The sequence below is a fragment of the Chlamydotis macqueenii genome, chromosome 9 (assembly GCF_036417535.1).
Source record: "Chlamydotis macqueenii isolate bChlMac1 chromosome 9, bChlMac1.mat, whole genome shotgun sequence".
Taxonomy (NCBI): Eukaryota; Metazoa; Chordata; class Aves; order Otidiformes; family Otididae; genus Chlamydotis; species Chlamydotis macqueenii.
Window position 1 is genome coordinate 11,700,134 of NC_141564.1, and position 27,395 is coordinate 11,727,528.

The 27,395-nt window shown below is 36.2% G+C and overlaps 1 protein-coding gene across 1 annotated transcript in view; it reads right to left on the reverse strand.

Moving 5' to 3' along the window:
• The window catches only part of SLC9A9 (solute carrier family 9 member A9), a 196,777-nt gene that overhangs the window by 76,613 nt on the left and 92,769 nt on the right, over positions 1-27,395 (reverse strand). The window contains exons 10-12 of the mRNA XM_086754917.1: positions 9,629-9,742; positions 7,679-7,790; positions 2,018-2,171 (exon numbers count right to left, since the gene is read on the reverse strand). Of these exons, the coding sequence (XP_086611043.1) occupies positions 2,018-2,171; positions 7,679-7,790; positions 9,629-9,742 (380 nt within the window). The remainder of the gene's footprint in view (positions 1-2,017; positions 2,172-7,678; positions 7,791-9,628; positions 9,743-27,395) is intronic.

Consider the following 27,395-nt stretch of genomic DNA (forward strand, 5'->3'; position numbering starts at 1 on the left):
CAAAGCAAGGTGGTGTAATTGGAGCAGCCCCATAACTCTCTCATCAAACCCAAATCTGCTAGAATCCCTACAAGTATCGACTGGCATGAATTACCATCACCTTTAAATACAATTACTTAACAGAATTACTTAAGACTAAAATGACAAATGATGGTAGCTGAGGACAAAATCCTATATTGAGGTGTAATAAACTATAAAGACAGTTAAATATATTCAATATAAAAAGAACTCAGAGCCTCAAGTTACATTTGTCATTAAAGATACCTATTTAAAGTTTTATCTCAGTGTGACCACTCGCTCATAATTTATGAAGTTGTATTTTCTGATGTCAAGAAATTAAGTGGGAACTGTGAACCTAATAGCTTTATAGTGAGAAAATCTATATCCCAGTTACAAAACCAAATTATTTGATTGGTAAATCTGCCCAGCAGATTTGCTAGGATTCAGAGGAGATCTCCAAACACATGAGCATGTCAGACCAATAATGACTGTCTACTTTCAGTGTCTTTGGTCAAATCTGTTGTACAGGTGGGTAAAGAAAGAAGCACATGCTTGCCTTGAACAGTGTAAATAGTTAATATGAGAGTCAGCCCCTCACTTGTGGTCTGTGAGCCTTCCCACCTCTGGGTAGTACTAAGAAGCAGAAGAAATGCCATTGCATCCAATTAAATTGCTTGTGGTAGAGAAAGCACTTGACAATGTTCATTTAAAAATTACCTGGAGAGCTAGACCAGGACAGGCATCTAGCGAGCAAAGTCCTTAGACTAGACACATGACTACTGCCCATCTCCTTTTTCTCCCTTACTGTGTTCTCAGAGTTGTTCCTTAATCTGCTGTTATAATAATCCAAACTGATTTGGTCCACAAGATCTAATGAGAATATTCATTTTCACTCATATTTCTGCTGCCATGTAGAGCAACTCTGTTGCTGACTGACAGTGCAAAAGTGGCAAATCTCAGAAAGATGGCTGATAGTGGCAAAGTATATCCAAACTGTAATGAACTTGATTGACATTATGGGATGTAGAGATGTGATAAAAAAATAATCAAACTGTCACAGAAACACAAAGCCCCCACATTGCATTTGGATGCCTGCATTTTATGTTTATACAGCACACTTGTACACTAGTCCCTATTATGTCCGCAAGCTTTTATCTACGCTCTCTGTTAAAGCTCCCATTTAGTTATCTTCAGTTGGTATTTTATAGCAACAGTCTGACGTGAAGGCTTGTTAATCAGACATCATTTTGTAAACAAAAATAAGGAAGTCTGAATTACAAGCCTATCTTGATATTGAGGTTTTTTTTGTTGACCTTATGAACCATGGCAGTGAGTTCTAAATGGATTGTGAAGTAACCCGAACTCAGCAATAGCATTACACGCTTGTTAGAAGTGGAGTTTCAAAAAAGCACACTTGGCAGGACACTGCATTTAACTTGGATACTCTTTATTCCAGCTTCCTATTTCCCTCTCTCTTCTCATTTAACGTCCTTTGTTATTCATTGCTGTCTGTGAATACGAGTGACTATGAAGTAATTAAAAAAATAATATAGTGAAGGAGCATATAGAAAACAATGAGTAATAATTGAATGGCTGAATGATGCACCAATACTGGTATATTTTCTCGTATAATCACATTATAATCAGAAATACATTATTTATGACATGTTTGGGTAATAATTACATTTTTAAATGAGGTAAAAAATCTACCTTTATTGCTTGCTCTTCAACCTTGAGGACACTGTTAACGCTAATTCCCAGTGTCTAACAGGAACAGTAGTGAAACAGACTCTTAGGAAATAAGGATGGGTCTGACCTAGGTCCAAACCCATAATGAACTTGAGAAGAACCTGTTCTTTGTGGTCTGGAGCCTATATCAGGGAGCCAAATACTTCTTTTGTGTTTGTAGAGCTCTATTCAAAAGCATTTAAGTAAGCCTTAGTTGTAGGAATTTAGTGATTGATCCACAGCAACTGCATTCTGTTTCGATGATTAATATTGTAAAGAGAGTACTAACCTGATCTGAAGCCACGTAAGCATTGGTGTTGTGCCCCCGCCAAATACCCAGACCGTGAAAAACACAATAAGCAGTGCTGTTGTAAACATCATTTGTTTGGGTTGGGATTCTGTGTCTCGAATAGCCAGTGCAAATGCTATTGCACCACGTAAACCTGACAAAAAAAAAAGACGAGTGATGAACGTAATGTGATGGAGAAACAGAATGGTCCTCTTTTCAGCCGAAACCCAATTCCAAGGGCAGAGGGAGTTTTGAGACCATGATCATACTTATAAAATGCTGAATTGTGCTAAGAGAAAGGACGAAGTTTAGTGCAATGTAAGCAACTTTGCAAAAGTGGACAATTAAATTATTCTCATATTCACATAATAATCACGTTTGTTTTACATCCACTGAATTCTTTGTCTTGAATAATTGCAAATTAAATAGTAATCTGGACTTCATGCATGTTAAAAAATAAATCTATCCTTGTGGTTTTTTACTGACTGCAGTGGGACTACTTACGAAATCAGGTACAAATGAGAAAGAGGACTGGCATTAAAATCTGTACCCAGATAGCCTACTCCTTTCTTGGAAAAAAAAAGAAAATTTCTTTAAAATGTCTTTAAAAATCTTTCAACAGTCAAAAAAATTATGACTTAAGAACAATGTATAGTTTTTAGAAGATGATTTTAAGTATCTAAAAAGGAGATGTAGATTTTTGTACTTGAAATATTATAATAGTTGTAAAATTATACAACTACAGAGACTGAATAAACAAAAACTTAGAAATGTGTAGAAAACGGCTAACAGGGAATTTAAAAAAAGCTCCATAGGTAGTAATAAGCTAACTAAATAGGTCTTTATAGAGTGCTACATTTAAAAGAAGAGGGGGGAAAAAAGCCCACTAGTGCCTCCAGCCCTCAGGATGCATAATACAAATAATACTCTATACTTTCCAATGCTTTTAATTTGTCTATTTAAATTTACTTTATTGTTTTCTAAAAAAAAAAAAAACCCAAAAAACACAGAAGTGTAAAGAGCAAAGCCATTACATGTGTACAACACATACTGAATCTAAAAAGTACTTTGCAAGTATTGAGAGATTAAATCTCATAATTAAACCTCTTGTAAGGCACTGATGGCATATACAGAATCATTTAATCAGCTGCTAAATGCAGCTATTTTTGGAGTAGAACTCTAAAGCTCTTTAAGATTACATAGCTAGAATGTGAATTATTTGGTGTAGAAGATGGGCAGTTTATCCAGAGAACGACACAAAGCTGCAAGGAAGCACCAGACTGCAGTTACACTAGCTGAAAATGGTCAGCAGCAGGAGGTTTAAAATATGCTTTTATAAAGATAACACTGTAGTCAACAAGTGAGCTTGTCCTTGACTTTGGTTTAATGTAAAAGACATCTCTAAGGATGCACATGGTTTACTCTTTTCTTACGGAAAAAAAAAATCAGCTCATTTTAAATATGTAACCGAGGAAGGAATAAACCATGACTGAAATGGTCTTTTTGCAGTGGTTATAGTGCTAATCTAGCCCAGATTAAATGCTTAAATTATTGGTGCCTACATTTTGGTGGCAAACAATGCTGCTTTCCACAACTGTATCACAATGGTATGTGCCATATTAAATCTAGAACATCTCTTTCAGTAAGAGGGAATATTAAAAAAAACCCTTTTAATATGTCGTTAAGACTCTCTACTTCTTGAGCACTGGATTGGGTATTTCTTCATTTTAGAGAAACAGTGAGTACTTTCACTTTTTTGTTGTTTTGGTTTGTTTGTTTGTTGTTTTTTTTCATTTAGAAAAGGCTCAATGTGGTCTATGAGAACCCATTCAGTTTCAACTAGAAATACAACTAAAGTAAAATAAATAATCAAACAAAGCATTTGCTTCCAACTAAAGCAGTGGGAAGCAGATGAATATAACCTAAATGAGAAGCAAGGAACACAATTACATATATCAAAACACATTTCAGGTAACAACACGGAAGAAGGGAATTTTAACAACCTCAGAAGATGGTAAGATACTGAAACAGACTGAAGATAAGGAAGGTTAGGTTTTCTGTAACAAAAATATCAACAAAGCAGAATGGAATGATTGGCTCCAGTGGACATAGGTACCTCAGCAACACTTGGAGAGAGTGGCACAGTAGAAGGAAAACACTCTGATGAACCATTAGCAGATTCTCTCCCCTCATCTTTCAGAGATGCCGCACTGGCAGCAGCTCCACATCTGTACTATGATCCATTGATCCTTTGGCTCTATCACAGATTTCCTACCAGATTTTTCTGCTAGTGGTGCCAGCCATTAGGGATTCATCTTTATGAGATACTCTTTAATTAAAGTGTCAGGGCCCCCAGAGAAAACCACCCCCAGCATTAAGCTTCAGAGGCCCACAGAATAGAAAAGGAGCATCCTATTGGGCTGTTATCCACCCGTTGCTCACACTCCACAAACACACATCACTCCAAAGTCATCCCTCTGAAGAGCCTTTGAGGGCACTAGTGTTTGTGGGTAGTGCGGAGAGACTTTCTGTATTTAGGTCTGGTGTTTCGGTTCAACTGTAGTTCTCTGCTCTTTTTTTTCTTGCTTTCTTTTATCTTTAGCTGATTTCTTTTCATATCTGTCTTTTTGGAAAAGTTCACTTTGATACTTCCCACCACCATGTATGTATGAGTGTGCAGATGTAAATGCCGGCACAACACCTGTCTGTACACAGGCATTCTTTTTCATTTTTCTTCTGCATTTGTGTTCCACCCTTTCAGACTCCACTGCTGCTGTAATGTCTTATATTAACAGCAACCACCCCTGTAGCATTCTGTGTCCCAGAAGACTCTCTTGCTGATTTATATGCTGTAGAGAAGAGGAAAGCATGGTAAAAAGTAAATAGAGATATTGGAAGAAGAGTGGAAGGTAAAGTACTGTATCTGTGAAATAGTCCTCTCCTGGTCATGTGGTAGTGATACCCAAATATCAAACACGTTATTGCTGTTAATAAATCTATCTTCATCCATTTAGTTTCCTTCCCTTTTAATCTTATTACCAGTTAAATGTATCACAGCAGGGTCTGAACTGAAACGAGGCATTTTTCATGCAGCATAGGCCACGAGTGTATACCGATAGCTCCCTTACAATTTAAGACATTAAAAAATTTCACATGAGCAGAGACTGCTGGCCTGCTTATTTTAGCAATGTTGAACTTAATTTGAGAAACTCAGGCTTAATTATACAAGGATGAATCTAGTTTTCATTCACAATGGAATATTATCAGGAATCATGATTAAACATAGTTGTAAAAGTGAATCCACTCTCTGTAACGTGTTGTTAGAGGAGTGTCAGAAGCAGATGAAGAGTGCAATAAATCAAAATGCTACATAATCCACTTCCAAGCCCTAACTCTTCCACCTTTTCTCAAATGTATTAATTCTCCTCAAAAAGCAGAACTTAATGACTTCAGTAGAATTCTTTGCAGAGTAAGGTATACTCAATTGCTAATCAACAATACACTTGCCTGACCTTAATTGCTTTTTTCAGACTTCGATATTCATGGTGATTATAGCAGTAAAATTCAGTAAAGAAAGTAGTAAATGTTTGGTGCATTTGGTAATGATAGGATGGAAAACAAGACTAACCACAAATTAATTTTTTCCTACATCTGAGAGTGTGATGCTGTGGCGAGTGAAGCCCAGATTTCCCCGTGATCGATGAGAACCTGGTGCTATACCAGAATATTGCTGCTGATCTTGTGAAGGCAATAAGCTCCTTCCTCCAAACTCAAATTCCATGCATTGTTTACTCATATCAGAAACGTGTATCTCTTCTGGCAGTCACTGTCGTTTCTGTTTATCATTATATACAGTATGATCAGTTTATAGTAAATAAGAATGTTATTGATAACTAAGCACAATTCTTAGTGCACGTTAAAATGTACAATTACACAGAAAATCCCCACACCCTAAGTGTTGTGTGAAGTGTGAAGCTGCTGGCCATGTGAGAGGCAGGTTTTTATTGCTCTACTTGCATATGACGCTATTTATTTTTTTATAATGTTGTAAAAACATTTTTCTCTACAAAAATAGTGTTTCTTTGAAAACAGTTAAAAATTACTTTCTAAGTATTTTAACATTGACATTTTAGAAGTTTTCAATACTACTATTTTCAGTTTTCAGCTGCCAGATTGTACTGGAAAGCTAATGTGTGAGTGCGAGTTCTCATGTTCAGTTGCTGGCTGCAGGCTACTTTCTGCTCCTGGTTCTGTGGAGAATGAAATTTGACTGGAGAAAATGAGGCCAGAAAAGTTGAAGAATAAGATACATTTTAGAAGATTTTTAATTCTGTACTTCATCTGATGAAAAGTAAAAGCAAAAATGGAGCCAATGAGCTAGATAACTCATGATATGAAGCTGTTTTTCATGCTGTTGTCTAGCTGGCCACCTGCTAGCTTTACTGGAGTGATCTACATATACATCTTAACCGGCTAATGATTGTAGGTGACCGGGCAGTCTGAAAGCCAGTTCCTAATGGATGTATGTCGTCATCTCTCACTACAATCTAGCTAGTATTAACCGACATTTTCAGTGGCAGCTTTTAGCAGAAGGGTTGAATGGATATAGAAATGAACTACTGTGTTGCTCTCAAGAGAGGTGGAATTATATAGACATAAATGAGGCACCCTGATGGGGAGTACTGCTGATGAGGAAGCTTGAAATGTGGTGCATTGTATTTTACTTGTTATCTGGCTAAATAGATCAGTGTACATCAAGGCTGTCAATCAAGAACTTTTTTTTCCATTAAAAAATGGAATAGATTTTTGTATAAAAAGCAGGAAATCTAAGAAAGGAAAAAAAAAAAAGCACTGACTTTATAATTTTAGAAAACTATTTCATAAATGGCATCGAGGGATCTGTGTTTCTGTCTTTTACTGAAAAAAATATTTTTAGCTTAGTGAGTCTGCTAACTACCATCAGAAAGGCAAGCAGAGGTATTTCTAGCTTCTGCGAGTCCAAAAATATAGAATCCTACTGAGATTTTAACAGTTCAGAGAATGACGTGCAAATCAGAGTAGAACATGGCTCCCTCTTCTGGATTTTTTTTTTTTTTTTTTAATTCTACAATGTCAACCAGAGTTAAAAATCAATAAAATCGGAATTTGGAAAATAAAGTACTCAAATACCAAGCTGGAATACATGTGAAAAGATCTGTGGAATTAAAGCCTCCTAGTCTCCTGTTTCAAAGTAAAACTGTTCTGTAAGCTAAAGGAATCGCCAGAGACCATGTCTGATTTGAGTATTGGTACTGACACCTTAAAAGTTGGGTATTTATTTGCTGGAATGTAAGCATACTATCAGGTATACTACAGGTGCCTCTCAAACAACACAACATAAAAACATGATACTTCCAAATTGTCATGAAAGTGTAGACAGATGGGGAATGGGTTGAAAGACTGGCTTCCTGGGTGGTAGATTTCCAAAAAGTTAATTAAAATAGGTCCAGAGCACAGTGAAGTTGATGAGAATACATCCATTTGCTTCAGTAGCTTTGAAGTGACTATCTTGAGTTTTAAGATAATGATATTTTTGTGATAGATGTGGCTTTTTCTAGTGATAGATAACTATCTTTGTCGGTTGTTAAATGTGGACAGGAAAAATACCAAAATAGCACTTACCTGAAAACATCATCATGTGCTGAAAGTTCCTGGGAATCTTTTGTTTTCGACCCAAATTCAAAAGGAATGAAAGAGGGTATATGTTGCAAGCTCTTGCTACAAAAACTGCCACCTAAAATGTAAGATGTTGAGGAAAATGGTGGAGGAACTACTGACAAAAACAGAGTTAACTTAAACACAGTATTTCTCCATAGTTATTTAAAAAGTGTAATTAAAATTAATATGAGATTATCTTCCATCATATTTTACATGTCACATCCTTCTGGTTCCAATTTCATTATAAAACTGTGCAGTGGCTGCAATTGTCTTCCCCAGACATCCTGGTTTTATATTCATCATTATAGATCCCACTTCAATCACTCTACTTTTAGTCATCACATTTGTGTCACATGTGACTTCATCTTCAGTCCTTCAGTAAAATGCCTGTCATCAATTGCAGAGACAGCATTATCGCCTTGAGCAGCAATTTGCAAAGAATAAATGTGCTTTTGGACATGATTACTTTCTTATTTCCTGACTATTCATATTATGTATATCTAGCACTCTTTGCTTTTTTTTTTTTTTCCCTTTGGAGATTCTTCGAAAGGAGTTCTTTATTACTCCTCTGTGAAATGATCCCAAAAGTTGCCTTAATTAGAAACATGAGGCTATTTCAGATTTTTTTTTTAAAAAAGATACTCAGAGCTCCTTATATATGCTTTTAGCAGGTTCTATCCTCCCCTTGCTTTCTAACTCTTAGGTCTCAATTACGTCTCTCTCAGTCTGAGATATACTTTGGACTGTAGAACAGATGAAGTACTTGAGTGGCAGTGTCCGTATGTATCAAATCTGCTGGGCCAAGAGCTGCTTAAAGTTCCTGTGGACTTGGGAGAACGTGCATTAGCAGTATTTGCTTCACACGCATTCTGCTCAGCTGCCCAGTGCAACCCCGTTGCAGTCTGTTGGAGAGCCAGGTCCCTGCAGTGCTCTGCAGCACAGTCCCCATCTGGGGTGCCGCGTGCTGCTCTCACGTTCAAAGGACTTCCCATGCTAGGAGTGCAGAACACGGTATTGCCCGTGCCTTGCTGTGGTGGTGGGGTGCAGTAGGCTCTTGGGATCCTCTCTGCCATCTATCCCACCCTGTAGCCGAGGGAGCTGTGATGCAGTTCTTATTATCAATTTGGAAATTACACATAAGAATTACTGTGAGTAAACAGTATGGTCCCAACTTTCAAAGCTATTATCGTTCATCAAAAAGCGATAAACAAAGGGCTGCTGCTCTGAATAAAAAAAAAAAATTGTGTAAATTGTCAGCATTAAAAGAATCAATACCACTCACCGTACAAGTAAGCAACAAATTTCTTGAGAAACCATGGCAGAATTGGAAAGACTCTTTTTCTTACGAGTCTCTAATGCATATGACAGTGTAAATAAATCCATGTACACCAGAGATATCAAAAACAAAGAAGGAAAGATCTGAGCAATGCTCTTTGGTTTTTAAGGACTAAATATCATTTAAGTAGCTTGGGGAAATTTTGCTTATGGCACATACCTGTCTGGAGGCAGCTCTACAGTTTGTGGATCTCTACTGACTCTGGACAGGCAAAAAGATTTTGTGTGCCTGAACCTGTCCCCACAGATGTGTCCGTTACACATCGCAGTTTCCCACCCGACTTGTAAACCAGTGGCAAAAGTTCCCCAGCTGGTTTAAAGCTTGCCTTGTAGCAGATCTGCAAAACAGCAACTGTCAGAAGCCCATGTGTTTACATGCACTGAGCCATTGAGCTGTTGAGATATACGTAATAAAAATGATTGCCTTTAGACTTAAAAAAAAATTGATTTTTAGTATTTAAGGAAGTAATTGGTCTGCTTGTTGCCATTTGTTTTTACATGGAGGACACATTCTTTATATATATATAAAATATATATATACATGTACATAGAGATACACTTCTTTAAAGCAAAGGATACAGATGCACCAAATATAAAAAGAGGATTGAAGATATGGTTTTGGAACGTGAATAGTGCGAGTCCCATGTAACAGAAGATGACATTCTCAGCCAAAAAATTCATGAACTCGAACAACTTAAACAAGAGAGAAAGAACATAGTTATGACTCATGTCTGTAACTACTGTTTATCACCAGGTTCCCTTGGAATACAGAACTGTTGATGAAAGGAACAGAAATCACCTATTTCAAGGGTGGATTTTAAAACCATCTAATTTGCTCTACAGTATATGTGGTGTCTTTTAGCTTTAAAAATTGTAGTTGGTTGCATGTTCTTCTCTGATTTGTGTATGAAAGCTTGACATAGACAACTGATAAAATACATAAACAGCAAGTAAGTTATACAAGCTTCAATGCAGACTGCAAGGAAGCTGAGGGATTTTAACTTCACTTGTGTTTACACAGGTGAGCCTGGGAAATGGCTCCTGGTTACACAAGTGGCTGCGCGTAATACGGCACTGGGTATGGGTACGCTAATGCTGAGAGAGGAAAAAAAAAATTCTAAGTGGACTTTTAAGAACCTGTGCTTTAAAATATAACATGACTTTTTAAATTATCATTAATATTATCCTGCAGATGAAAACTTTAATTGCACTGTATGGACATCAGTATCAATTACTCATTTCAAACCAAAGTATTTAAAATATCATTTAAATGTATTATAAAATAAGCCTAAAATACATGATTACATTAAGATTTCTTCTATGAAAAAAAAAAAAAAAACAAACAAAGCCAAAATATTCATGTGCCTTGAGGGGATGTTCTTGATTGCATTTGAAGCTGATTATATAAGAACTAATAAAATAAATTTTCATATTTATCCACATCTGGAAAAAAAATCAGTCATTGCTGCCCTAGAACTACAGAGGAGAGTAAAAGAGGTCTGTTCCCTTTCGAAGTAATTTTTAGGGTTAAGGAGACTATGCTAACAAATCCTGATGCAGCATTAGGGCCGAAGTTTGTCAGTTTGTCTACAATCAGTCATACGTCACTATCCAGAATGTTACTATGGAGACACTTTATTCATCCTCAATGTGCTTATGTATTTTTTGTATTATGTTTGTGCTTCTAAAAAGAAATATCCAATAACAGTCACTAAGATCTAACAAATGATTCTGTTATAATCATTATTTAAAACAAATTTCAGAGGCAAAATGGTATAAAACCCAGTAGTATATGGGTAGATATTTCAGACCCCGTGGCAGCACCATCAGTTATCCCAAGCACAGGTTCCATAGCTCCCATTTTGTGCTGCAATGCTGAACAACATGAAAACAAACAAAAGAAATATTTGCAAGTTAGTAGATTTACATTATTTAAATTACATTTAAGTGGGAGAAACTAGTTGTCAAAAAACCTCAAAGTATGGGATCTTGCAACTCATAGAAATTATTATGATAAATCTGTGCATTTCTATTTTGGAAGCACATATGATCCCACTTCTTTGTGGGAATGTCATCTGACACATTTTTCTGATGCTTTGAACAATATCTGGACTGTTGTGACAGGATCTACATATGTATATATATATAAGAAATACATTTGCATATATATATAAATCTTTTGAGGAAAAGGTAGTGCTATGAGGAGCCACAACTGCATACTTTAGGTGTTGGGATAAGATAAAGGTGCTCCAGAGGTTTTAACCCTGAATGATATTTCCCTCTTCATTTACAAAACCACATTCAAGACTTAAAGAAATGTGAAGTAGATCTACTACTGATGCATTTTAGAAACACAGCTTCTGAAACTAAAGTTTCTCTCTTGTATTTGTCAAACTTTTTGTTGCCATACATTTTTTGAAGGAAAACAGGTTTTGCTATATTATTGCTTTTACTGTATACTTTTCTTTCTCAATTGCTTCTCAATAATCTCCAACAGTAAATTCAAGCTTTTACTGTTGCCTGACGTGCTTTCATGACATTACTGCTTTTAAACTTCTCAATCCTTGTCTTCCAGCAATCTAGTCAAGATGCAGTTTTTAGGTATTTCTTGTAAATTCAGTTTAGTGTATCTTTTTCATTTCCCTATAAATTTACCTCCTTTTCTGGCCACATGCATCCTGTTTTTTCCTACTTCAGTGCGACTTCAAACCTTCAGAATAATTTCAGTAAGTGATTTAAAAAAAAAAAAAATCCCTAGTTCTTGACTACGTGTTTCCAATCAACATGAACAATATATACTTCCTTTGCTCACTGGGCCAGTTCCCTGTGCCACCAGCACAGGCCTATTAGTTTTTTTAGCCTATATTTACAGTGTATCTAATGCTTTTTGCCACATCATCTGTCTGAAACAGGCAACGCTATAATCTGTTGCAGTTCTTGAATCATATTGCTGGACATCAACTAGTTTTTTTTTGCAAGAGCAAATAAAATCCAAATCTCTTTTTTTTTTTCCTGTGAATTTTGGTGCTGAACTGTGCTGAGTTTTTTCCTCTCTTATCTCTGGTTTCTTTGCCTTTTGATCTGCTATCAGAGCACTGCCAACTTGCTAGAAGATTACATCCAGACTAGTTTCCTTCCTTTGTATAGCAAAAATCCAGGTGCTATTTCAATAGCTAATTTAGAGCAGGCTCCTTCCTATTCCAGGCACAGCCATGATATAGTCTCTTATGAAAGATTCCGCTCCTTAGAATGGTAAAACTAGCTCGTTAGCTTCTTTCAGCGTCTTCTGTATTCCCCATATAGTTTGCTCTCTCTTTTTAAAAGTATATCACTTATGACACAATTATTCATGGAGTGCAACCTATTCAAATTTCTCACCCTGACTTAACAACAACAAAAAAATCAAATCAAATGCTTCAGAACTAGTTATTGTCATAAGCAAGATCTGAAGGCCTTTTCCTGGAACATGATGCTTATGGATATAATATAAACCTTATCCACTGTCCTCTGGACTTCACTTTTATCCCTTTATTCAGGGATAGTGTTTTATTTAGTATTTCTTCAACTTCTGTGTTTTATTCAACAGTAACAGAGCCCATGGAGATACTCCATTAAGCACTTAACTGTCAGCGCTGTGCAGCATAAAGCCCATCAGAACAAAACAATTTATTCTAAAGAGATCTTCTGAAAACCATGTTAAGAAATAGTTTCCATAAAAGCATTTTCCCAAATTGTTATGCCTTTCACACAAATGTTTCTGTCAGTGTTTTAAAGATGAGATATCAAGACCTTTTGATGAGAAGCAGAAGAATAGGAGGAATAAGTTTTCATCTGGAATTTATAATTTCCTGGGACACCTAAGAAGTTCCAAGAGAGAGGCCATACATGTTAGCCTCTGAAAAACACCTTATTTTTTTTTTTTTTTGTTATGAGTAGCCATAAACCACGTCCATGCTATGGTCCATGGTCTGCTTAAGTGTCACTCAAAAATTTCCCTTATTTTAAATGTATGTACTTGCAGGTGGGATTACTTGCATAAAAAAAAAAAAGAAAAAAAAAAAGAAAAAAAGTTAGGATTAGAATCCTAGATATGGAGTCCTTGGAAGTATTTTGTCTATAACCATAAATTCCCTTCCCTGGCCTCCCGCACACACAGCTAACCTCCTTCTACTCTAAATGAAATTGGCATTAAAGTGCTCACATGCGGCCATTAGTGTCCCCAAGGCTACCAGAAAATTATATTAGAAACCATGTTAATATACCCATAGTAATAAGACTTTTTTTTTTTCTCTATAAAACGAAAAAACCTCATTTGTAATGTGCCATTTCTACCTCTCCACAAAGTCTATAAATCTGTTTATAGCTTTAAAGTAAGAGTTGTAATAAATCACCAGTGTCAACACATTGCAGAGTAGAGTATTAATTACAAAAACACCGGTTGAGAACAAATCTGGGCACTTGGTTTAGGTGTTTAGCTTAGTGAGTTACTGAAACCACTATTTGCTTTGCTTTGGTTAATTTATCTGTAAAAAGTGGATATTACATAAAAAAAATTGTATTTAAAATTTAAAGTCTGTTAAAATTGACATACTATTTATGTATTTAAAAAAGCATCATTCAGCAAATATGCTTTGTTTTCCTATTACTTTCAGCCATTGTAAGTACTAAGGGGGATGTGTAAAAAATCAGTTTTAAGTTGAGACATTGTTCTGGAAAGTGCCGCTTGCAGTTCAGCTCTCACTGGCAGAGGAAGGAATCGATCCAGGTTATCTATACCTTAAGCCTTGCTGTAACCACCAAGTTTGTCTTATACCAATATTTTAGTTTAACTCAAATGACAAATTTTATACGATATTCAAACTGTATTAGTTTTCCTTGGAACGAGATAAAGCAAATGCCTTCTTTTTACATCTTCCTTCCCTCTACCCCCATTGTTAAGTTCAAGCCAATTAGAGAAACAAGCTATGCCAAAATAGATTTGCAACTTGATCCATTTTATAGAACTACTTAAATTTTCACTGAGTGTTAGAGAGATTATCTAGGTAAGTAATTAATGCACCTAGAAGATGGGACAGACAAAGTTCCAATTTCAGCTGCAATAAAATTAGAATTATTCAACGGAGCATCAAAAGAAGAAGAACATGCTCTATGCTACAGTCCCCTTGTTGGCGAGATGAAATATGTAAGATTTCTCAAATCCTAATATTTTAAACAACATTTTTCATCTCAAGGGAATAAAGTCAGTATGAGAGTACAGGGTAAGAGTAGAATTACAAAAAGCATTCTTTCTTCTCAAGGGAATAATATTAGTATGAGGGTATTGGGTAAAAGCTGAATTACATCCACAACTTATTTCCAGCAAAGTTCAGTGAATTTTACTCACTGATGGCAATATTACATTGTTTCACTTGATTTAATAGCTGCTGAAGGAATGTCATCCACCTCTTGCAGGTACCTGTAAGCCTCCTCTATTTGCACTGACTTTGCTAGCAACGTGGAGGAATGCCATCTCTCTAGGGTTACGTCTTATGTGAATATATTCTTGCATGACATCAAAATAGGGAGAGTTTTAATAGTCCAGCAGCAACTAGGAAGCAAAATTGGTTGTACTTTTTAAGAGAGATTTGAAGGTGACAGACAGCTATTAAAATCCCAAGCAGTCAATGTTAAGTGATGGTTATGAAATTTATTATATTTTAATAATGCTACTTAATTAGAACCCAGCTATCAAAAATGTTCCATGAAGTCAAGGATATTGATAAATCAATAGTTCATGAAAATTGCTTTTTCCTGACTATTTTGAATGAAAATATAGTGAGAATTCAGACTACCGTAATTTTTCTGAGCCTTTATTATAGCCTAATTGCTTTATTTTAATCTTTCTCTTTTGATTAGAGGTTTCAAAATCAGAAAAAAAAAAGTTTGAATTTGAACCTCTTGCCTGACATCTTTTATACAGCTATAACGAATTATCACAGCATAACCATATAATGCTCATTTCTAGAATAACATGCTTAGATGAAAGAATTAGCAAAAGTAACTCAAATTCATGATAGAATATAACCTTATTTATGGTGCTAATTTTGATATCCAAGTATATTTGAATCTAAACTTACACACACACTAGCAGAGAGAGATTCTTACAAGATCTTTTAAGTCCTGGGGCAAAATGCTGGCCTTTTTTATCAGTAGACTTTGCTACTGCATTCAATGAATTTCACCCCAACAGATTTATGGAAGGCACACAATAACTTTCTATTCCACTATAGAGCTAGGAGGTTTAAAAGATTCGTAAGGCCTGAGGAAGAACTGGGAAAGTAAAAGGAAAAAGAAATAAAGAAAACAGCAGCACCAAGGGAGAGGAAAGGCCAGCAGTATTTTGTATTTACACAGTATGGATTATTCTTTCTCACACAAGCCACCAAAGTTCAGCTTGGGAGAAGCTGGATAAACTACTGGCACAGAATACACTTCTGACTAGCAACAGTAGAGAAAAAAATGTTGGCCCAGACATCAAGGCAAATCTCTTCTTTTATTAAAAATGCCATAGGTCTTGAATGGCTTTGCTGGACAAAAGTTTAAACCTAAAATGTTAAGAATTAGGCACCTAAATAAGAATCTTTTTATTGTTCTAAACTACTTGGAGCAATGAAAATCACAGGGAGAATTACTTACAAAGTAAAGCATTCAAAAGTTCTAAAAAGGTTTGACCTCAGAGGTGAATGGAAGCTTAGTTTGGTTATTTACAATGAATCTGTCAGTATCGTTAATTACAGAATTCAAATTAATCCTCAAAAAGAACTTTGTTTTTTGATTTTATCAATCAATTGACAAGTAAATGACTCTGTTCATAATCTAAGACTTGATATAATAATTTCTTATATGTGTAAGGCATGGAAAGCAGTAGTAACTTTAGTGTGGACTTGTGGTAGTATAGGCAGATTCAGAGCCTCATGAGAATTTATGTGTTGCCTTCAGTAGACTTTGGATCTAGCTGTAGAGAAATTAATTCTTCTATCATTAGTCTTGCTAAGTTGCCTAGGAAAGGTTACCACAAGCTTTGTTGGTTTTGTTCAAGCATAGGTCAGTTTGTAAGAGAGGGAACCTTTTCAGATCACTGTCTCCCTTTGCTGCAGCACAACCAGCTTTTGCTGTTATAAATCAGGCACTAAGTTGTACTAAAAATAACCCAAGAATGACACCTTAATGGAAGGTATCGCCAAAACAGAGAGGATGATGCTGTTGCTCCTACAGCTTGTCATCTACGTTATTATTTGGTTCACAAACTAGACACTATTGTTTTCAGAGTGCTTATTTATCTTAAATTCCTGAACTCCTTGGCAGGCACAAAGGAGGAGGAATCATCAGTGCTCTGTTGTATCAAGCTCGTGCTCAGGGATTACTGCAGGTGAAGCTCTCTATGTGTACTTCAGCAGGACTGTATTGTTCTGTAAGTAGTAAAGAAGGGTTCTGCTCAAGATGGGCCATAACAGGTTGTAGCCAGAAAACTGTTTGAAGGGATATAAAGAACATTTGACTTATCAGCAATTAATGATGGTACTGGAATCACTGTGTTTAGTGATGAATTTGGAAATTTTTGGGAACATTGATAGCTGTTCTGTTCACTGATAGAGGGATAGTTATAGCAATGGAAAATGAAAAGGCTATGAGCAGCCTGTGCTGTTTAGGATTAAGCCATTGTTCTTGTAAAGCTGACATCAGAGAATAAACTATATGTAGAAAAAAAAAGAATTTAAAAAGTGCAAAATAATAATAATAATAATGAAATTTATGACCTCTTCTGAACTTGAAAGATACTTTCTTGGAAGGTGTCCTTCTGGGGCAGTAAATCGCCAATCTGGTGGAAGCAGGGACATTTTGCAGTGACAGTGCATCACTGACCAATGGTTAAAAAAGCAGCAAAAGAAAGAAACAATTTGTGGCTTTGCCAAAGCCAATTTCAGCTAACAAAGGAAATTTAGATGCTTTAAAACATGACGGTTGTCCTTCTAGTCAAAGAAAAATAGTAATGTTCTCTACGTAATCTAGTTGTATTTAAAATTGCAATGACCTAATACAGCTTTTGTGTTTCTGCATTTAGAGGAACTGCTGCTGATTTTTCAAAAGTTAAATACAAAATCAATCATATCTTCCTTTTTTCACCCCTCTCAAGTGTTTTTTTTTTTTTTTTTTCTCCTGCAACTTGCCATCACAGTCCTAACCTCAAGTGATCAATTCAATTTCTGAGGAGGACAAATGTGATTTATTCAATTTTAATTTGCTGAGAAGAAATATTTTCCAATATTAATTCCTGAAGTGAGTTCATAAAAACAATTTCCTTCCTTGCCATGTTTTGGGTGTTGCATAGGAATTCAGTTAGTTTTTGACATATTAGGAACTAGTAACCAATATAAAGGCCTTTAATCTATCCTGAAGAAGAAAAAAAAAAATTATTACATCCGTTATGTCTTTTCTCCATGCTTTCTAGCGAGAATCAAGACTGCAAAAAATTGTGATGTTCATGACTAAGATTTTCATTTCACAGCAAATCTAACATATTACAAGACAAATATTTGCTCTCTTTGCACCTGTTCTATAGAAATTATGTTGCAGCTTCTATCTACCCTTATTGATGCTTCCCTTTACAGTCTATAAAACTACCTGTGGAAAAATGCTGTAGAATTGTAAACCAGGAAAGACTATTTTACCTCAATCCAGAAAACAGTAGCTGTATTTGCATGTGTTTTTCTGATGACATACTGTTTTGTTTCTATTCAGTGCCTGTTTTAAGATAAAAGAGTGTTTACTAAATAACTGTACTACTTTCTGTACAGTTCAGGATTTTCCGTACATATGCTGTTTTGTTATAAGTTTGTTTATAGAGACCAGAGGGGAAACAGACACAAGACCCTACCTCTTTCTAACCTAGGGAGAGCACCCTCCGTCTAAGAACTATTCTTGCTCTAGCTGTTGTTGAACAGCATGAGATCCTCATGATATTAAGCTCCATTTATTCTTCTTAAACACCTATAACTGATGAGCCAACTTTTAACTACATTATCCTGGCAGAATGCTACTCTATAGTTATGTTTGACAGTATTATTTGCAGATTCTTGTACCAGTTTCTGAAGCAGGATACTGGAGTAGTAGGTTCACTGATCTGTTCTTACATGGCAAATTTTAGGGAGGGAATTTGGGGATTTTTTTTTTCTGTTTCATTTCTACAGTAAAGCTTAAACAGCTTCCCTGCCTCTTGATGCAGGCTGCTATTCAAGAATCAATGATTCATTTGGACAAAAAGATTGAGAAATATGAATAGCAACTATGTTTTTGTGTGTCACATTTTTTTGGTTAAGTATTGGAGTATGTGACACTTCTTACCTAACAGTCCTCTACACTTAAACATATAATCTAGAGTGCCTGCTGTATGGAGATGAGGTAAATGAGACCTAGAATTTGAGGAGGATTTCCTTGAACATTAAGCGTGAAGCGTCCGATTTCTTAAATACAGAAAATGTCAGATACTGGCTGGTGATGTACTTTTTGAAAACAGTACAAAGGACCACCTTCTGGATAAAGCACCAGAAAGCTGTCATCAAATACAAGTTAGCTTCAAAGTGGCTGCAACCTTCATACTTCCACTGTTAGTAAATAATTGGCTGTGGTGAAGGGCTGTCTAACACCCTGCACTTGTATCTCTGAAATACATCAAAAAATTGCAGATGAAAGATAATTGCAGAAGATAAACCTCAAATTGAAGAGTGGAAATTATCAGCATTGTTTATATGTGCATTTTCCGTAGCATGGAGTATATATGTGGGCATGTGTGTATGTGCCTGCATACACTAACAGTATCTGTAAAAGTCAATGGAGATGAATATGTACTATTAAGCACAAAAGATTAATAAAGGGCAAATATTAATAAAGTCAAAGCTACAACAGTTGGGTGTTGTTAGGGTGCAAAGATTGAAAGGTGAAATCTTGCCCCCAAAGCAAGTATACACGAATCCGTAGTTATTTGACTTTAAATTATAGTTTCCTAATTAATTTCAGTAGGGCAGGTTTGTGTCTGGCTATAATGTGACTCTGACTGAAACCAACAGAATAGAACACATTGGAGAAAGTATTGTAAAGAATTCCGGTACTTTTAGGTCAGCTGTTTAGTATTTCTTGTGTTGTGCTGCCGTTTCGTACAAATGTCTCTTTTGAAGGTAGAAAATACATTAATCGTGTAATAGAAACACAGCTGTGCAGTCACTAAACAGACGGGATGCTGACAAGTGCTTTAGACTATTATAGTGCCTTATTTACATGTGTTTGTTTTCTTCTTGCAGCTTATTGTGTGAGAATTTTAGTGTTAGCTACATATTTCTACAAAGTTCTGACCAAGGCTTTTGTGCAGTTTTTTTAGCTGATACGGAGTTCTGCAGATGACATCCCTAGAAAGAGAATTATAAGGGATCAGCAGTCATGAAAGAATCATGCAAGTTAAAAAGGAGAGATATACAGAACTTATTTCAGATAGCAAGACTGGATCTTTGTCAACAGCAGTTTGGTAGTGTCAGAAATCCCACAACAGCTCCGATTCCCCAAGGCCCCGCGTTGCGCCAAGACTCTCTGGGCAGGGCACAAGCCCTGCTGTTCGCAGGGGAAGCAGAAGCCTCAAAACACCAGTAAAGCTGCTAGCTCCCAAACCACACTGGCTTTTTTTGGTGAGGTCAGTGCACATTTGTGACATAACGTTTGATGCTCTAGAAAGATCACAATGTTACCTATCTAACCATGCAAGAAATAGCTACTTTAATTTCTTTAGCAAACAGTGTCCCCACAGTAAGAGCAATAATGGACATTGACACATACTCACGCGAGTGTGAGGCAATGCAGGGTTATAACAAAGGAATCTATTAATAATGGCCTCGGCATTAAAATCTGTGTAAACCTATGTGCTTAATAATTTTACCGTGTTCCAATTTAGCAATATACAAAACAGATGATGTTTTCTAGAGGTTCATTTCATAACTGGAGAATTTATTGATAAACACTGTACTTGAAATCACCTAACACAGTAATGTGAAGTGTCAGTGTTTTAGACAAAGTTATTTTAAAGAGAAAATTATTACCATTATGACACAATTATATTTTAAGAAAGAATCTGAACATTTTTACTGACATTATCATCATATTTGGAACCTCTTCATTTAGAGCATGTGCCAAATCTCATTAAAGTCAAAGGGCTTTGGTTCATGACATGAAACTCTATTAAATTAGTTTACCTGTATGAAAAATTATGAAAGGTTTAAATGAAGAATCCTACCTTTATTTTTTTATTTCTGTCACAAATTCTCAGATGAGAGTTGTAACTGCCTACATGTTTAAGGGAATGTTGTAATTGTCAACTTTTGTAAAATGTGAAATGGAAAACGATATAATTTAAACTATAGGTAACAATACATACTCTAAGGTTACTTATATCTGCTCTGTTTCAGCACTACATGTTGATGGTGCAAGAATATGTTCATAGCCCAGGATTAGATTGATTTTGGTTTGCTTTTTCTCTCTATGGATTCCACAGCTGCAGTGACGAGGAGGGTAGCAATAATTAGGAAAGGACTTGATTTAACAGCCTACCTACTTAGAGGAAATTCTCTTCACAAAACTATAGGTGTGCTTTACAGAGGTGGGGTACAAGGCTCAATCTTTGCCTGGACACAGACTTAAAAACTAGGGATAAGTGCTATCCCTAAGCTATCCTAAGGGATATCCCTAAGATATCTCTACAGTAAGAAGAACCTTTTAGAGGTCATTCTTTAAACCTTTTGTGAGAAGATTGAGACACATACTATAGCAGATGCGTGCAAAGTAAAATTACATGATCTGCGTAGTTATATAAACCAGACTTTTGGTTCTGCACCAAGCCCCATACAGTTTGACTCCACTGCACAGATGAAGACATATGAGAGTCTCATTTGTGATTCAGGGCACCTTTCAAAGAAACTACAGTATGTGTCTCAGTTTGGAATTCCATTACATATTTCTCCATATGCTAATGAGATTTTGGCCTATAGGATTTAATTCCAGTTGGTATATGTTAGCTAACTGCTGGCATCTGCTACTATGCTGTAAAGAGTAAACTGTAACCTTAACAATCAAAGAACTTTATTAATATTTAAAGAAAATGTTGAATGTTTAAACAGATTGTAAAAACTTTAATGAAGCTATTTGGAAACTAGTTTGCATATGGCATTATGCTCCTTAGCCTACCAGCATCAAAAATGACATCATTTTTCAACAAGATGAGCTTATCTGTAGAAATACTTTCACTACAGTTCTGGGTTTCTTCAGGGTATGAATTCTATTTGAGCATGTGTGTTTTCCAATTCCTGTGCTTAAGCAAAATGAAGGAAAATTGTTTTCCTTTGTTTATCAAGAAACGATATATTTTTCATAGGTCCAAAATACTATTTTTATTTACAGGGGAGTGCGTGTGTAAGAGTAGAATATGATATGCCTTACAAAATGCTGATGACAAAGGGACATATGCTTGATAGGAACTAATGAGGCCAGAGTAAATCTGCAGATTCTCAGTTAAAGAATCACTAAAGCAGGTGCAGAAAAATGGAGATGCAAGAATGAAATATAGAACTGAATATTCTAATGAGGTTTCTGTATATGGACACCTAATATTTTCAGTATTATGGATATGATAGCAGCTATTTTATGATATGAATAATAAATTATGCAGCTAATTGCTGATATACCATTGTTAAAATCTACCATTTATCAGTTTACTTGGAGCAATGTTTCTGAGCTGTTTACCATCATGTAGCTCGCAGCTAAAAGAGAGGAAACAATTACAGCATTTCCACATAAATTTAAGGGGACCTGCACATAAAGAAACTGCAGATTAACATCCTTTTAGCATAGTTAAGTAATCAGGAACATCAGTCAGATAATGAGGGATTTTGTTAAGAAATAAAGATTGAAAGACATGGTAGTATAATTCCTTTTGCAGAAATCAAGAGTTTCTTGTTTGTGTTCTTATAATTCTTCTTGTTAAACCCATACAGTAAGCAGCTTTAGCTTTCTTTCTAGCATTATACTATTCTACAGGGTTCCATAAGATCTTATGGTACATCTGGTCAAACAATGCATCTGGCACATTTCCAATCTTCAGCTTTTTCTGCTAAACACAGAAAATAGCTGTGCAGAGAACTGGAATTCATTGTATGCTTACTGTCAATTGCAATCCATTTTAAAGGTAATAATTATTACGAGCACTGTGCATGTGGTGCATGTTCAATTAGAGATAAGAAGGCAATTTATAAATGAGGGCAGCCTGTTTGTAACAGACCCGGGGGCTCTACAGAGATGCACGGAGTTAGCAAGCTATGCGGTCCAGCTCAGGAGCCCATGGCTTAGCCAGCCTGCCTTGCAGCACTGTGGGAGCTCCTTAGTGCCTCAGGAGGGAACACATGGGACGAGAATGAGGGGCTGCTTCTCCTCAGGGTGCGTAGGCTAGAGCTGTAATGACGGCAAATATCAAGAGAGATATGAGCTTTTGGACTTGGAGAAGGGTCTAAAACTCTACCTTCTATTGTTTTCAATATATGTTAGGTGTCTTAAAGTTAACAGAAATTTCTACCTACAATTTCAGGTATCTACTATGCTAAATGCAGCATAAGCCATTCTTCTCCTTCTTTTTTTTTTTTTTTTAACTCTGTGCTTACGACATTTTTATGTCTGTATCATTTTCTTCTCTCAGAAAGAAAAAGAACAGGGGAATTTCTGTCCTGCCTGGTAATTTTGAGCAGGTGTAAAACAAAGGTGTTGCTATAGGCCTTGCCTCAGGAAGAATAAAAAAAAATCAGCGTGAAATATAAAAACAAGAGCAAGGTTTTTCCCTAATGTAACTTAGTTCCAAAGTGTTTACTTTAAGAAAAAGTGGATAAAACAAGGGCAAAACTGTAGTTACACTATTCCAACAGAAAGGAATCTTCCCGTATGCTATTTCAGTTTCTTATTCTTGTTACCTGAAGTAGCTTCTTCTTCACGCCTTTCTATAGAGCACTGTAAGTTGGTCACCTGGACTCCTTCCTGAGCAGCACTACCTGAAGCCCCAGTCCCACTTAGGAGTCTGAACTTACAAGGGTTCAAGTAGGTTGGCAATTAAGGGGGTTTTGTTCAGCTGTAGAAATGGAACCAGGAGACAGTGCCCAGCACAGCTAACTTTTATGTTTAGTCTCCACTTAAATGGAAGAAAGGACTTAATGCATGCAACCTGTTTAATGGTATCTAGGAATTTGGACTTTATTTGATCATTTAGGCAAGGACCTCTTGTATACTTTTTTAAGAGTGTCAGACCTGAGTGTCATGTATTAAAAAGAATTTCCATGTTACCCTCAGACAGAGTATTAGCCATCAAATATGTTGTCTTATATCAGAGAGCCAACAATGCTATATACCTCAGAAAATAATGAAAAACATGCTATTATGAAATTTTCCTGCAGGCACTGTGATTATGGTTTGAGAATTGTGGATTGTTGGGAAAACAGATTCCTCCTGCACAGCACATATACAAAGACTGATTACAATCTGGTACTAGCAGTAATCTTGTTTGAAAGATAACTTCCTTTTCTGTCAGTCTTTCTCTCTTTCAATCATTTGTGTGGAAACAACTAACCTCTTGCAGTGCCTTAAAGGTCATTTCTTCCCAAACAGAGCTCCTGAACAGATCACAACAGCTGCCAATTAGTCTGCTCATTTCAAAAGGATAAGAATTATGTTTTGTGGTGGTTGCTGTTTTGCTAATTACATTAGGACATTTTTCTGTAAGTAAGGTTTTCGTCAGCCTAGAAATACTCTCGAATTTTTTAAAAGTCAAGAGATTGAATTGGAAGAGCCATTATATCCTGACATTTGTATGGCCTTTTCTTCTTAGAAGTGTTAACTAATTCTCTACAAACAATCCAATGTCTGATAATAGAAAATAGTAGGCATTAACCAGAGATAAATTAATATAGGCTGTGTGCTTCAGAAGTAAGCACAGCTCTAATTGCTTGGCCTCTTAAACACTCCTATAAATAGCAGGACCAAAGCCACAGGGCACACATATGTCCTGTGTGACTGGGGAGGGTTTAAGATCAGGGCACTAAACCCATTTCATTTTGTGTTCTTGCTCCCTATGCGTTTAGAGAGTTGCTTCTCCCAAATGCAATATGGGTGCTAGGTATCCGTAGCAGGACCCCTCTCAAAGAGCAGAATGACGCAGTTTTGGCAATAGTAATACATAGCTCTCTACTCAGCCACTCCTCTTCTCTCACAGAAAGATGGAAAGAGTAGCTGCAGTTCCTGGCGTGTGCTTTTAACAACCTCAGGAGAAAGCATTCTGCTGCTGGACCAGAATTTGCAGTGCATTATTTATTTTCTTATGAGGAGATAGCTGATGGAAGATTCCTGTAAGATAGTCACTGTATCATTTATCTAGAGAAAGGAGACCTGTTGTTTCAATTCTGAGTGTAGGTCTGCTTACAAGTTGTTTACAAGATATTTAGGCTAGCAGAAAAGCAGTAGAATGACTCGATCACAGTGGTGGTGCTTCATTTGGATACAGTGAGTCAAAAACTGCCTTCATCAACCTCTTTGTCTTTAGCCCTACACAGCTCTTTTTACTAAATGTTGTTTGATTAATTAATCTCCCCTCCCACCCCCCTTTCAGTAGATTTGGGCACCTCCATTGATGTACTTTACTTTTTAAGTTATACTTTCTTATTATGTTCCTATTTGCTTCATAAGTGAGTCTATAATTATAGATGGAACAGCACCAAGTCTAAAGTCTATACTGAGGCTGTTTGATGATGTATCAGGGTCAAGAGACTATAATGATTTGATTTACAGTTTTTGAGGGATTAAAAAATGTTTCGTGACTTTTGTCAGGCTGTTTAAATTAATATGGTTAATTAGCATTAAATTAATACGCTTATAAACACAACCCTTTTACACTAAACTGTCTTTGGAATACAGCTCACTTTATGATCCAGCAACCAGCTGACTATCTCTAGCCTGTTTCCTTGTTGGAAAATGTACAGCGATACCATAAATGAGCTAAGCAAATTTTGAAAGCTTAATGTATTTTCAAGGGATTTCCAGGAGATATTAGCTGCTCCTCTGCAAAGGGATGACTGTTAATAATCAGAGATAATAATGGCTGCTCTATAGTGTGGAGATTAAAATCTTAAGCAAAGTACTATGTCCATCAGTGAGCAAAGCCCAAAGACCAATCTGATCTTTCAGCCCTTTGTCTAAGTTAATTTGCTTAAGCAGTCCTAGTAAAACTACATCCTTTGTAAAATTACTCAGAGGAGCACTGAGTTCTCTTGTTTTACCTTTACCTCGTTCTTAAGCTTGTGTGAAACCTTGGAGGTGAAGGGCCACTGAAATCTTAATGCGGCATCTTGTGCATACTGCACGCCCAGTGCAGCTGAACAATCAGGCCAGAAGCTTTTGTCTATAAGGCAGGTGTTCCCTAATGGCTTTGCTATCAGGATCAGCAAAAATTGTAACTGTTTGACTACTAATGTGGTTAGGCTATCACAGCTAATTTGAGAAAGCAACCTTCACAAGCTTGTTAGACACAACTATTTCGGAGGTGACTATGTAAACAAGGCTTAGACTGCTGGAATGAATGGAGACAGGCAGGGAAGTATGTCACATACCCCCTTGCTGGCTGGACATGCTTTGCTGTGCCTTCTAGTAATTCTCTGGCTCTGCTTCCATAGGAGATGCATTTCAGAATTCCCTTTCCAGAATTTATAACTTGCTAGCACTGTGTTTTGTCTGAAAGCAGTACTCTTCATAACCTCGCACACTAAACCAACCAGAGGTATTGCCGTGTTCCCTGGTCTCTTCATTGTGGCTGTTCCCTAGAGTAAATGGTACATAACCAGAAAATGGTATAACTTATAAGTATGATGAATAACGTTTATAGCCATTAGAGAAAGTCAGAAGCTTCTCTTAATACTCCACCACTAGGAAATTGTGCTGATCTTAGTTTGGCATTTGAGTGAAACTGATAAAGGGCAGAGAAAAAAAAAAAAAAGTAGCGAGGAATGTCTCACGGTATTGTCCATGCATCCCTTTGTGAGCTGACCTGTAGGGATTTAGAGTGCTTTCAACAAACCAGTAATTTCTATTTATCTAGCAACACGCTGCCCAGCCACTGACTGACTTGTAGCTGAGCAAATCAGCCCAACCCAGCTGTACCTCTGAAGAACCTAATGTAAAATCTGAACTATAATGTCCCAAGACTTAGAAGCAACAGTTTGCCTGCAGCATAATGTGAGGTTATACTATCAGCTGTAAAGAATTCTAGGGAAACCTGCACAGAATCAAATAGCTTTTGATCAGGTCCTAGCAGTTTCATCTTCTCCTTCACTAAAGATACACTGGATAAATTAAACTTTAAATGTATGAAACTCAGGAGCACTCTTTGTTTGATCTAACCTTGTTGCCTCGGACGGCAGTGTCAATTTTAATGTTAAAATCACTATGACCATAGTCAGGTCAATGATGATGACTGAAAAATACTGCCATAAAACATCATTCATGGTAAAAACAAACAATAAAAACCCACAGAGAGAATGTTTATAAATACTTATCAAGAATCGGGATAATTGGATTGAATGAAAACTCTTTAAAACCTGCATTTTCACTAAATCTTTGTTATCTTACTTTCCTTATGACAGTGTTAAAATAATTCATTGTTTGTGACGAGATTTGTGTTACTCTATACTTTCAGATTGTGTGAGTTTCAGATGCTTGAAATCTAATATTTTTCTTTCATGGAATGTTAAATGGTGATTGACTGGATAATAAGGATACATGGGGACTAATAATTACATGGCATCTTTTAACAGGCATTCTTAATAGAAGTTCTTAAATTCTCATTTAAGAACTGTAGATAAGTTTTCATGTTATATCAATATCTGAAGAAAATAATATCAGTCTTTTTTTTTTTTAATACATTCTTTTAGAGCAGATGATGAGGTATTATGAGAAATGCAGAACTCGGCATCATGGCCAGAAACACCACCTCAGTCATTGTATACTGAATTTTACCATCGAGCTATGAAATTTTAACAGCTAGTAAAAAATGTAAAGAAAATTACACAAAGCAGTCAAGAAAAAGCATTTGTTTAAAAACAGCTACACAATTTTACAATCTGATTTACAGTTTTAAATCTAATTTCCATGTTTTTTTGTTAGCTTTAGCTTCAGCCTTAACTCACTATTTTGTCAGTGCGCATTACAGTTTACCGGTCCTTATTGAAAGATCTGACATAAGAGAGAA